General features: G+C 63.6%; 2 protein-coding genes across 3 annotated transcripts in view; one reads left to right on the top strand and one right to left on the bottom strand.

Annotated features, from left to right (window-relative positions):
- The window catches only part of DISP3 (dispatched RND transporter family member 3), a 29,382-nt gene extending 21,129 nt beyond the window's left edge, over positions 1–8,253 (top strand). The window contains exons 12-20 of one of the 2 annotated variants that reach the window (XM_056110861.1): positions 626–810; positions 2,932–3,062; positions 3,143–3,315; positions 3,918–4,044; positions 4,336–4,481; positions 5,855–6,014; positions 6,392–6,505; positions 7,115–7,281; positions 7,871–8,253. In XM_056110861.1, the coding sequence (XP_055966836.1) occupies positions 626–810; positions 2,932–3,062; positions 3,143–3,315; positions 3,918–4,044; positions 4,336–4,481; positions 5,855–6,014; positions 6,392–6,505; positions 7,115–7,281; positions 7,871–8,233 (1,566 nt within the window). In that variant the 3' untranslated portion in view covers positions 8,234–8,253. Of the gene's footprint in view, positions 1–625; positions 811–2,931; positions 3,063–3,139; positions 3,316–3,917; positions 4,045–4,335; positions 4,482–5,854; positions 6,015–6,391; positions 6,506–7,114; positions 7,282–7,870 lie in introns of both variants that reach the window. The other variant, XM_056110860.1, reaches the window with a different exon arrangement.
- Positions 8,254–10,573: 2,320 nt separating this feature from the next.
- The window catches only part of KIAA2013 (KIAA2013 ortholog), a 285,226-nt gene continuing 283,481 nt past the window's right edge, over positions 10,574–12,318 (bottom strand). Inside the window, exon 4 of the transcript XR_008791997.1 lies at positions 10,574–10,590. The gene's annotated coding sequence lies outside the window, so the exon portion shown is untranslated. The remainder of the gene's footprint in view (positions 10,591–12,318) is intronic.

Below are 12,318 nucleotides of genomic sequence, written 5' to 3'. Positions count from 1 at the left end.
GTCTGCCTCCCTGAGCCTCAGTTTCTCACCTATGAAAGGGGGTTGGTCAGTCCGGGAGGCCGAGGCTGGGAGCACCTGGGACACTGGCAACCCGGCTGGTGTCCTGCTTCCTGGGCAGTGACAACCGCAGGCCTCCCGGCCATCCTGTCAGTCACCTGTCCTTTGAGGCATCACATCCGCAGGGGCAGAACAACATGCTCCTGCTCAAGTGCTCAGGGTCAGGGTCTCCATTGAGCAACAGAGCCCTGCCTGGCTCTGAGCCTCAGTGGTGCTGTCCCCTGACCCAAACAGCACCCTGACCCACACGCGTCAGCCCAGCACCCAACACCCCACAAACCTTAGCTCAGCACCTGACACCCACACATGTCTCAGCCCAGTGCCTGGCCACCCCTCCCGCTGCCCCTGCTGTGTCCTGGGTCTGAGTGACTCTGCTGAGTCTCGGGTCACGACAGCTTGGCACCGCCATGGCTGTGGCTCGGGGCTCAGTGCAGGAAGGACGAAGGACGGAGGCTCAGCGGGAGGGGATACCCGGGCCCAGGTCCTGCACCCGAGGGCTGGGCAGGGCGGGCGGCCAGGCCGGGCCGCGCCCCAGTCACGTGTCTTGTCTCTGTCGCTCCATGCTCAGGTGTATAGAGCGCCTTTTGGTGACTTCACCAGGAAGCTGACCGCTTGTATGTCTACAGGAGGGCTCCTCCCGGCGGCCAGCCCCGCCCGCAAGTGGATGCTGACCACCTTGGCCTGCGACGCCAAGCGGGGCTGGAAGTTCGACTTCAGCTTCTACGCAGCCGCCAAGGAGCAGAAGCACAGCCGGTAACGGAGCCCTGCCGCCGAGCCGGTCCCGCCCTCTGGGGACACACAAACGCACACACACACACACACACAGAGGTACACGCATCCCACATGCGTCACAGACACGCATGTCCCACACACAGACACACACAGGCATGTGCATCCCACATGCATCACAGACACACGCGTCCCACACACAGGCACACGTGTCCCACACGTGTCACAGACACAGACACGCACACCCCCACCCAGACATGCGCGTCCCACACAGTCACATGCATTCCACACAGAGACACACACATCCCACATGCACCCACACACAGACATGCGTGCTCCACACATACACACATGCATCTCACAGATGCACGTGTCCCACAGACACTTGCATCTCACATAGCCACACGTGTCCCACACGCATCCCACACACAGATATATGCGTCCCACACACATCCCAAACACAGACATTCATGCTCCACCCACACATGTATCTTGCACACAGACACGCACGTCTGGCACAGACGTGTGCATCTCACGTACAGACACACCATCCCAGACACAGGGACACATGTGCTCACATGCACAGAAACACCAAAGACACACATGCACACACAGACACATATGAGATGCAGAGACACATGCACAGACATACACACCACACACACATGTACACGACATGTACCTACCACACACAGAGACACACATGCACACAGATGCACATGAGACATACACGCATACACCAATATAGACACATGGGAGACATACATTATGGCAGAAAAACCCAGTGAATACACACACACACACACACACACACACACACGTGGCGTATGTGTGGCGTAGCAGCATCCTGTCAGATATTCCTCTGTGCAGCCTGCGGGCTGGGGATCCCAGCAGAGACAGCGTGCACCCTGTGTGGGCCAGGCTCCTGCAGGAGGTTTTGGGGTACCTCCCCTCCCCACTAGCTCTCGGGCCCCTGTGCCTTGAACCTGGAGCTCCCTCTTCCAGAATGTTCTGGCTCCGCTGGGGCTGGGGTCAAGATTCAGGTCCCAGAGGCCCCCTCCGGGAGAGAGGCTGTCCCTCACTGCAGCCTGAGCCCCAGACAGTGCCCTTTCCCACGCCTCGAACCTGCTGCCCTCAGGCCTGACACTCTCGCTGGCACCTGCACCCGGGGTGCTGCCCCCACACCACTGTCCCTGCTGAGCCTGCCTGGGTCCCCCTGCTCCCTCGCAGGTGCTCCCCACACGTGCAACCGAGTAGAGACCCCTGAATTTGCAGGCCCTGGAATTGTCCCCACAACAGCTGCCCATGAATGGGCTCATGTCCTGCCAGCCCCAAGCTCACAGAGAGGAGGCGAAGCCAGCCCCGGGGGCCACCCTGAGCCTTCCACCACTGGCCCAGGCCCGAGATCCCATTTAGTGCTGGGATTCACTGATAAAGTACAGAAGGGTCTGAGCAGTAGCACAGTGGGTCCTACATGTTTCTTGCCCGCGGCCCACCCAGGTTCAATCCCCAAGGCCCCATATGGTTGCCCGAGCCCTCCAGGAGGAAGCCCTGAGCACAGCCTGGTGTGCCCCCACCCCAAAATGACACAGCTTCCTCCGCCCATGGGCTGTGCTGTGGAGCCTGGCAGCTAATGGGTGAGCCCCTTAGTCGCCGCAAACAGTGAGAGCAGCTGGGAGAAGGGGGGACTCGCAGGTGAAGGAAAGGGAGCACGCGTGGGGACCCCGGCAGTGCTCGGGAAGCAGAGGGGACCGAGGTCTCCATGAGGGCCGGACTCGGCACCCAGGTGAGCGGGCCTAGGCTCAGGGCCGGCAGGCAGATTGCACAGTCATGACCTCGTGACTGGGCTGTGAGGCTGCCTGGCGAAGGGTAGAAAGAACCTTAGGCTGCCTGAGGAAACTCTTATCTTCACATAAAATTTTGAGGTTCTAGACTGTTCTGGGGGGCACAAGAGGTGAGGGCTTCTGAGGGACCCCAAGCCTGGCCAGATGGGTGAAGGTGGGCGTGGGGCCCCACCAGGTCTTGCGCCCCCTGGAGGACGGTGTGAGAACTGCCGCTCCACCCTGCAGCGTGGTGCGCGTGTGGAGCTCGCGTCCTGCCCCATCCACGCAGCATCCCGGACTCGCCTCCCCTCTTGCTCCGCAGGAAGCTCTACTTCGCGCAGTCGCACAAGCCGCCCTTCCACGGGCGCGTGTGTGTGGCGCCTCCGGGCTGCCTGCTCAGCTCCAGCCCCGACGGGCCCACCAAAGGCTTCTTCTACGTGCCCAGTGAGAAAGGTAGCGTGGGGCGGCTGCCGGGGACGGGGAGGCCCAGCCCTGGTTGGTCCCCACGCGCCCAGCTCTGACTCCCTCAGCAGTGCCCAGGACCCGCCTCTCACCCACTTTCGGCTTCAACCCCTGCGTGAACACGGGCTGCGGGAAGCCGGCTGTGCGGCCGCTGGTGGACACGGGGGCCATGGTCTTTGTGGTCTTCGGAATCATTGGCATCAACCGCACGCGGCAGGCGGACAACCACGTCCTGGGGGACCAGGTACGCGGGCCCGGGGGCAGCTGCCCGCCCTGCCTCCTGGCACCTTGGGAGGCACAGACAGGCTCGGGGCCACGCTGAGGGCCGGGCAGGGCTGGCCCCGTGTCTGTGTGCACCCGGGGCCTGAGCTGGCTGCCCTGCCCTGAGGTGCCAGAAGGGAGCAGTGTGACCCCTGGACCCACTGCCCGGCTGATGGGCCTCTGCTGTCCTCTCCCTGCCCCTTCCCTGCCCTCACGTCTTGTGTGGGACTGGGGTGCCAAGGGCAACTGGGACAGTAGGTTGTAACTGCCACATGCCTGGCACGCCCTGGGCACTGAGCAGGTGGCGGGAAGGCAGGCACTGGACAGAGGGACCTCAGCCCTGAGGTCAGGGCTGGGTGGGAGGGCCGTGAGCGCTGAGAGGACATGGAGGGCAGTAGGAGAGAGGGAGTGCATGGCGGTGGGAGGGGGCAGATGAGCAGACGGGGATAGGCAGCGTCAGAGCAGGGAAGGGAGCCCCTGATCCATGCCAGGCAGTGCCAGGGCTCAGTGGGGACGGGGCAGAGGCCTCTGGGAGCACTGTGGCCCGACTCAGCGCCCGCACCACCTTGTGTCTCCTTGGGAAAGGGCAGCGTGGTCTACGACAGCAGCTTTGACCTCTTCAAGGAGATCGGGCACCTGTGCCGCCTGTGTAAGGCCATTGCCGGCAACGAAGAGCTGGTGAAGCCGGGCGGGGCCCAGTGCCTGCCCTCAGGTGCGGGGGTAGGGAGGGGGCCAGGCTGAGAGGGTCTGGGGCTGGGGGAGCCAGCACCCCAGCAGCCTCCACAAGGGCGTGGGTGTGGGGAGTGTGTAGATGGCATCCCCAGGCCAGGGGGGGGCCCATGCCAAGCCTCTCCCCAGAAGGGCACAGGATGTCACTCTCCACCCACTGTGGCACACAGGCCTGGCCCGTGGTCACCCACAGCAGGACGCACATGTGCAGGGGCCAGGTGGGGGCAGGGCGCACTTCCCGGCTCCCGCCCAGCTCCGCCCCTTCTCCCCGCAGGCTACAGCATCTCCTCCTTCCTGCAGATGTTGCACCCCGAGTGCAAGGAGCTGCCCGAGCCCAACCTGCTCCCTGGGCAGCTGTCGCACGGGGCAGTGGGTGTCAAGGAGGGCCGCGTGCAGTGGATCTCCATGGCCTTTGAGTCGGTGAGCCTGCCTGCGGCCAGCCCGGGCCCACGGGACCCTGACGCCCCGAACCAGCCTGGACGCTGCCCAGAGCTCGACCCTCTGCCCTCGGGCTCCCACCTGCCTCCCTCCCCTCCTGCCCCCGGGCCTCGCTGGTCGGGGCAGGTAGGTGGAACTAGGGACCCTTCCTCTGCCACTCTGGGGGCCGCTGACCCAGGATCGCTCAGGGCAGGGCACCAATACTCCACAGCTCCGTCTCCCTACCTGCACGTCCAGGACTAGGTGCCAGGAGGTATGGACATACACAGCCCTGCCCTGGGCACCTCGGAACCCCCACCTTGGCTCTGAGAGTTGCCAAGCATGCCCTGCTGCCTGCCTCCGCACTGACACCTAGTTCAGCCCCCCAGTGGGCGGGGCCTGGAGCAACTGGCCCCTCCCCTCAAGCTAAGGGTTGGTCCAGTCCCCCTGTGGGCGGGGCCTGGAGCAGCTGGCCCCTCCCCTTCATGCTGACTTGTCCAAACCCTACAGTGGGCGGAGCCTTGAGCAGGTGGCCCCTCCCCTTTATGCTGACTTGGTCCAGCCCCCCAGTGGGTGGGGTCTTGAAGCAGGTGGCCCCTCCCCTTCACGCTAACTTGACCTAGCCCAGCGGTCAGGGCCCCGCAGCAGATGGCCCCTCACCTCCATGCTAAATTGGTCCAGACCCCTGTGGGCGGGATCCTGGAGCAGACGAATCCTCCCTTCAAACCTCAAACCCCTCCAGTTAGGGTAGTGCCTAGAGTCTGGCAGGTCAGAAGTCACGGGGCAGCGCTGGGGAAGCAGAGGTGGAGGGTTGTGTATGAGGCCAGACCTCTTCCCCAGGCTCCAGCCCTCCCACTGTGTGGCTTTCCTGCTGTAATCTCTGACCAGGCAGCATCGTGTCACCAAGAACTAAACACTGCAGCTGTATCCACGTCGTTAACAATTAAGACTGTGCAGCTTATCATCCATGAAACTGTGCCCCCACACCTCCTGGCCCTCCCATTTTCTGTCTCCAGGATAGAGTCCCTCTGGGTCCCTGGGGAAGTAGAGTCAGTCTCTCTCCTTCTGCAGCTGCTTTATCTCACCAGGCCTCAGGCCTCAGGCCTCCGGCTCATGCACATTCCCGCACGTGTCTAAATCGCCTTTGTAAAATTGCGTCTACTCTGCACCTTGCAGTTGGAGAGAGAAGCAAATCCCCGCCCAGCCTCCCCCCATCCCACGCTGGGCATCACTTCCCAGCTGACCTGCACCCCCACACTGCACGCAGCCACCTCTGGCCGCATGTGCCACAGAGCAAACTTGTGTCCCGGGAAGGGCTATTGGGCTACTGTTTTCGCCCCCCACCCTCTTACCGAGACCCTCTTGTGTCCTTGCAGACCACATACAAGGGCAAGTCCTCCTTCCAGACATACGCAGACTACCTGCGCTGGGAGCATTTCCTCCAGGGCCAGCTGCGGGCCTTCCCTGAGGGGTCTGCCCTGCGCCGCGGCTTCCAGACCTGCGAGCACTGGAAACAGATCTTCATGGAGATTATAGGTGAGCAGCGGCCAGCCCGTGTCCTGGGTGCGTGGGTGTGGGTGTGGGCTGCCCGGGCCGAGACTGCTGAAGACTCCGGCGTGCACCAGGGCCCGAAGCGTGAATCCCGTCCTGCCCACATCCCAGCCCCGTGGTCTGCCAAACACAGCCTCTGGTGGGATACTGGCGGTTCCAGTGGCAGATGTCTGTCTTTGGGACTCCTGGAGGTGCCCAGCCCTGTGCCAGGACGTCTCTGATCCCTCTAAACTCCAGCCGGGCCCAGGGTGAAGATATGGTGGCTTCGAGAGGCTCGGGTCTGCCCCAGACCCACCCTGGTCTGTCCGTGCTGCCGGGCTGGGGGCCGGGAGTGTCCCACTGAGGCTCCCCGTTCCTCCCAGGGGTGCAGAGTGCGCTGTATGGCCTGGCCCTGTCCCTGCTCATCTGCGTAGCCGCGGTAGCCGTCTTCACCACGCACTTGCTGCTCCTGCTGCCCGTGCTGCTGAGCATCCTGGGTGAGTGGGCAGGGCCGGGCCACTGAGCATCCTAGGTGAGTGGGCGGGGCCACTGAGTATCCTGGGTGAGTGGGCGGGGCCAGGCCACTGAGCATCCTAGGTGAGTGGGCGGGGCCGCTGAGTATCCTAGGTGAGTGGGCGGGGCCGCTGAGTATCCTGGGTGAGTGGGCGGGGCCGGGCCACAGCATCCTAGGTGAGTGGGCGGGGCCGCTGAGCATCCTGGGTCAGTGGGCGGGGCCGCTGAGCCTCCTGGGTGAGTGGGCGGGGCCACTGAGCATCCTAGTGGAGTAGGTGGGGCCGGGGCCGCTGGGCATCCTGGGTGAGTGGGCGGGGCCGGGACAGGGTCCCTCTCCCTGCGTCCCTCCCCATGCATGTTCTGGCACAGGACCTGCAGACCCTATGCTCAGCACTGGCTCTGTGACGGCCGTTCCCAGGACGGAGCTGTGGGCGCAGTGAGATCATGCCCAGCTGTCCCCTCCACGGGGTCCTGGTCGCTCCTGTCCTACCCTGCAGAAGGGGCTTCGCTAGGCTTCACCCCCCTCCCCCGGGCTGCCTGAATGCCCCTGTAGGTGCCTGATGGCCGGTCCCAGCTGCCCTGCCCCCACGTAGGCATCGTCTGCCTGGTGGTGACCATCATGTACTGGTGTGGCTGGGAGCTGGGCGCTGTGGAGGCCATATCCCTGTCCATCCTCGTTGGCTCCTCCGTGGACTACTGCGTCCACCTGGTCGAGGGCTACCTGCTGGCCGGCGAGAACCTGCCCCTGCACCAGGCCGAGGTGAGCCCCCTTCCCCGGGCCCCCCAATCTAACCACATCTGCATAGCAGAGGGGAGCTCCGGCCACTGGCACCCCGGGGCACCACCCTAGTTGGGTGGTTCTTGGGGGCTGGATGCCACTGTCAGCTCCGCCCCAAGCAAGCTGTAGATCTGGGGACCCCTCTCTAGGGCCTCCCCGGGGAGAGGGACCGACCTTCCCGGCTCAGAGCCCCATGTCACCTGCAGCGCACAGCACGGGTCGGGGCCTCCAGCCTCTGCCTGGAGGTCAGCAGCCCCCAGCTGTGGTCAGCGGCCGGGCCAAGACTGAGAACCTGCTGGCCTTTAGTTTCAAATGCCTGTGGGGCTCGGCACCGTTTGGGCTCGTTCTACTTTGGAATCGCAGTGCTGCAAAAACATGCGTCTTTCGGGCCGTGGAATCAGTTCCACTCTCGGGGCAGCTGCAGGCAGAAGACCCCGTTCCGGTCAGGGCGCCTGGACGCGCCCCCGCAGCCCCGCTCCCAGAGGCAGGATGGGCCCCCCCCCCAAGGCCGTGCGCGGTCACCCGGAGTGGGGGCCACAAGGCTTCACCATCACCCCTGCCCCCCACACAGGACGCCCACTCGCAGCGCCAGTGGCGGACGCTGGAGGCCGTCCGGCATGTGGGCGTGGCCATCGTGTCCAGCGCCCTCACCACGGTCATCGCCACGGTGCCCCTCTTCTTCTGCATCATCGCCCCGTTCGCCAAGTTCGGCAAGATCGTGGCGCTCAACACGGCCGTCTCCATCGTGTACACGCTGACGGTCAGCACGGCCCTGCTGGGCATCATGGCCCCCGGCTCCTTCACGCGGACCAGGACTTCCTTCCTCAAGGCCCTGGCGGCCGTGCTGCTGGCGGGGGCCGTGGGGCTGGGCGCCTGCCTGCTGCTGCTGCACCGTGGCTACAAGATCCCGCTGCCTACCGGGGCTGCCCTATAGCCCCCGCCTGACTGCGCACTCTGGGCCTCAGGGGCACCCCCGGGGGCCCTCCAGGAGCTGACACCCACCCTGAGCTGGGCGCAGAAGCTGGGCCCCTTCCCTGCAGCCCACCACCGCTGTGCTGGGTTCCCCTGAAACAGGAAGAAACCCACTCCCCTGCGTGCACATGGTCACGGCCCCGGTCCTTTTGCAGGGAATCTTCCTTCCATTGCTTCAGTGCTTACACCATCATTCAGACCGGGGGCTTACCTGGCCCCCCCATTCTACAGATATGAAAACGGAGGCACCCAGGGACAGAGCGACTGAAGGGCTACTGGCCCAAGGGCCTGCCCTGGAGGCTGGGCAGGAAGAGCACAGAGGGTGCCAGGCAGGGCCCCTCCTCCCCGCTGCTTCAGCTCCCCGCCGCCAGCGCTGTGTCCTCCCCAGACCTTTGGGTCCTGGCTGAGAGGATGGCGGGTTGGCCTGGGCTCCTGCATGTCCTGCCCCGCACATTCCGGCTTCCCAGGGGCCCCTCTCCTTCCTCCCTGGGGTTGGGGGTACCGCGGAATGACGCTGACGCTGCTGCCATCAACACGAACATTTTCCGCAGCTCTGGCTCCTTCACATTGAATGACCCGCGTGCATCGACTCGGGACGGGGGTGGGAGGGCTTATTATTACTGGCTTTGTGGGACAGGGCTTCAGCGGGAGCACCTTTGACCCCCCCCCCCAGCTTCCTATTGGGATGCTCTGCCACCCCTGGGCCCAGACTGAGTGGGTGTCCTCCTGGTGGTCCCCAGACCATACTTCTGGCCATCAGTGTGTGTGAGGTGTCGGGGGCAGGGTGCACGGGGAGTGTCCTAGCACCCCGGAGCTCAGGATCTGTGGAAGGGACATGAGCGCTTTGGGCCCACCTTCCAGGGGAAGGCAGAACTAAAGGCTGTGAGTTACCAGCCCTCTGCAGCTCACCCGTGGGACTCCCGGGGTCTGTGCTCACCCGCCAGGTCTGACAATGGCCTCAGATCAAGCGGTTTTTGACCCTCTAGTAGTTGATCCTCTCACCATTCCGGATTCAGGGGGTGCCCAGGCAGGCTGTGGGTGGGGCAGTGTCTCTGGGAGCCCTGCGGGAGCCTGGGGCCACCAGGGCCCAGCTGGGGACCACCACAATCGGCTTTGCCCAGCTGCTCTGGGATGCACCAGCCGTGTTGGCTGGGACTCGGCAGGGACCATATGTTCGCCAAGGGCTGGACCCCATCCCCATATACCTCACTGGGTGCCAGGTTATGCCCGTGTCTGGGCGTCATCAGTTCAGCCCCAGGTTCACTGTGGCAGCGTCTCAAGTCCAAGGAGCGGGCACCACGGTACCCACGTTCCACAGGGCGCAGGTCAGAGATGGCTTACATGTGCCATGCAACGGGACTAGAGCCAGCTGGTCCCGGATGTGTCCCCAGCCACTGAGGGGCCTCAGAGATCCCAGCAAGAGGGGGTGGTGAGGCTTCCAGGGGTGCCTGAGGTGGGGGGCCAGGTCAAGAGGCCACCTCCCCTTCTGTGTCAGAAACCAGCCCTCACAGGAGCATAACTGCCAGGAGGGGGGCCCTCAGGACCCAGAGCACTGCTGGAAGGATCTGGAGCACCACCGGGCGGGGGTCCTCAGTACCTGGTTCACTGCCATGAGGGGTGTCCTTGGAGCCTGGAGCACCACCATGAGGGGATTCTCAGGACCTAGGACACAGCCATGGGTGGGGGGCGGTCCTTGGGACCTGGAGACCACCATGAGGACCTGGAGCACCACCACAAGGGGATCCTCACTCAGGAGTGGGCCGTGCAGCACACGCTCTCCCTGTGTGGGCAAGCTGGTGGAAGGAGGTGGGGGAGACCTGGTCATTGACAAGGCACCCCAGAAGGTGACGTGAGCACAGGGGTCCTCGACCTCCAAGTGCTTGTCCAGAGACCTGGCCATGTGGAGCTGGGTCATTTGCATCTTGTTTGCATCTCATTTGCATAGAGCCCACAAATCCAGCTTGTGGGGAACCACCCCCCATCCACCCACCACCCACGTTTCCTTGCTCTTCAGTAGGTTTTTCCTTCCCCTTGGTCTGGTCTAATCAGAGCAATTAGTGGGCTGGGGAGGGGTGCCCGGAGGAGACACTGTAATCCCCTCCTGTACTAAAATGCCATGCTGGGGGCAGAGGGGGGCACAGCAGGGGGCACACGTGGTTGACAGATTCAATCCCTGCACCCCACAGGACAGGAGCGACCCCTGAGTGCAGAGTCAGGAGTAAGCCCCGAGCATTGTCAGGTGTGGCCTCAAAACTAAAACTAAAAAATAAAATGACATCCTGGGGCCCAGAGTGGAAAGCAGGGGCACCCCGGCCCCATCTCACTAGTGGCCCCCTCAGCTTTCTCAGCTGCCTGTTCTCTGTCCCCCCACCCCCGCCGTTCAGACTGCTGGCCCTGCAGTGACCCCTTTGTCCAGCCCCGGGGAGGAACGGTGTGCAGAGGAGCGCAGGGAGCCGTACCCCGACACCTGGCGGCCTTCGAGCCTCTGAGGAAACCCACTTCTCCGTGGTGGTGAACACCAGCCCAGGCCCAGACACACTCACTGATAAGCTGGCCAGTTGTGCTTTCATCCACTCACACACCCCAGGCGACCGGGTCCACCACAGGGAGCAGACAGGCAACAGGTCATTCACGGCTGAGGGTGAGGGGACGAGGGGACAGGGACCCTGCACCCACTTCCCAAGCCTCAGTTTCTCCCTTCTCTTTCCCCGGAGGCTGGGAGATTCTGGTGGGAGGCAGCTTGGGGGAGGGGGCTCTGGGGAATCCTTGGCCACCATCCTCTGAAACCTTGCTCTCTGTCACACCTGGAGCCCAGAGACAACACATCACCAGCCTGCTGCCACACAGCTTGTCCCCATCTCTCTGTCGCCCCTGGGCCCCAGTCCACTAGCAGAGGATCCGCTCAGCACAGCCCAGGCGCCTCTGAGAGGAAGGAGCCGCTTTGGGGGCTGTGTCTGTGCTCCAGCCAGGCCGGGGGTCTTGAACAAGTCGCTGGACGCCATGTCCTCTGGATATGGTCAAGGCACAAATCAAGGCCCTGATTCCTTGACTGCTGGTCAGCCACAACCTGCGTCTCCCACAACCAGCCCGCTAGGGTGCCCCCTGGCCTGGCCACCCTCCCCCTGTCACTCTGCTCGCCTTCCCTCCCAGAGCAGCAGGGACCCCCTAGCTGCCAGTCACTGGTGGGGTGAATGAGGCTCTTTTGAGCACCTACTGTGTGCCTCCACTTATTTTACTTGGGGGATTTGGGGCCACACCCAGCTCAGGGCTGACTCCCGACTGCTCAAGGTATCACTCCTGTTGGGGCTCGGGGGACCATATGTGGAGCTGGAGATCCAACCTGGGTCACGGCCTGCAAGGTAAATGCCTTCCCCCAGCCCCCTGCCCACAGGGAATCACTGTAGTGGACCCACCTGTCCAAGGCAGAATCGCAGGACAGAAGCTGGGCGGGACAAGTGTGGGCAGGACACATCTCCAAGTGGGCTGACGGACAGGATGAGGACGTGCTTGAAGACTCACCCTTTAGGAGGTGAAGTCTAGCACACCCCCACCCACAGTGTCAAGGCTTCCAAGACGGGAGCTGCTGTTTCTTCGGGGAGAGACAGGGCTAGCGCCTGCCTGGAGCAAGAGACGGGCAGAGATCGTAGCCTGGGCACCAAGAGAACCTGTGGCCATCACAGGGGCCCGCCACTTGCATGCACACGATCCCGCACACATGTGCACCACACACACACACACACACACACACACACACACACACACACACACACACACACACGGCCGGCCATAGGTGAAGTGCACCTCCAGGCCAACAGGAGGCGCTCACGCTCCCACACCCTCGAGGGGAAGTTCCAAGGCACCTCTGCGGTGGTTTGCTCTTCTGCTTTGGTTTCCTCCCTGCAAGCCCCTGCTTCCCTCTTAGTCACTGCACCTGGATGTTTCTTTGGCCATTCATTGTCCCTCCCTGCAAACCTCTCCCCTCTGCTCCATCCTCCTCCTCCCCCTCTCCCCGCAGGACTGACCTGCCCCAGGCTGCCCAATCATCAT

The sequence above is a fragment of the Sorex fumeus genome, unplaced genomic scaffold (assembly GCF_029834395.1).
Source record: "Sorex fumeus unplaced genomic scaffold, SorFum_2.1 ptg000011l, whole genome shotgun sequence".
NCBI classification, from domain to species: Eukaryota; Metazoa; Chordata; class Mammalia; order Eulipotyphla; family Soricidae; genus Sorex; species Sorex fumeus.
This window is presented reverse-complemented; position numbering and strand designations above follow the sequence as displayed.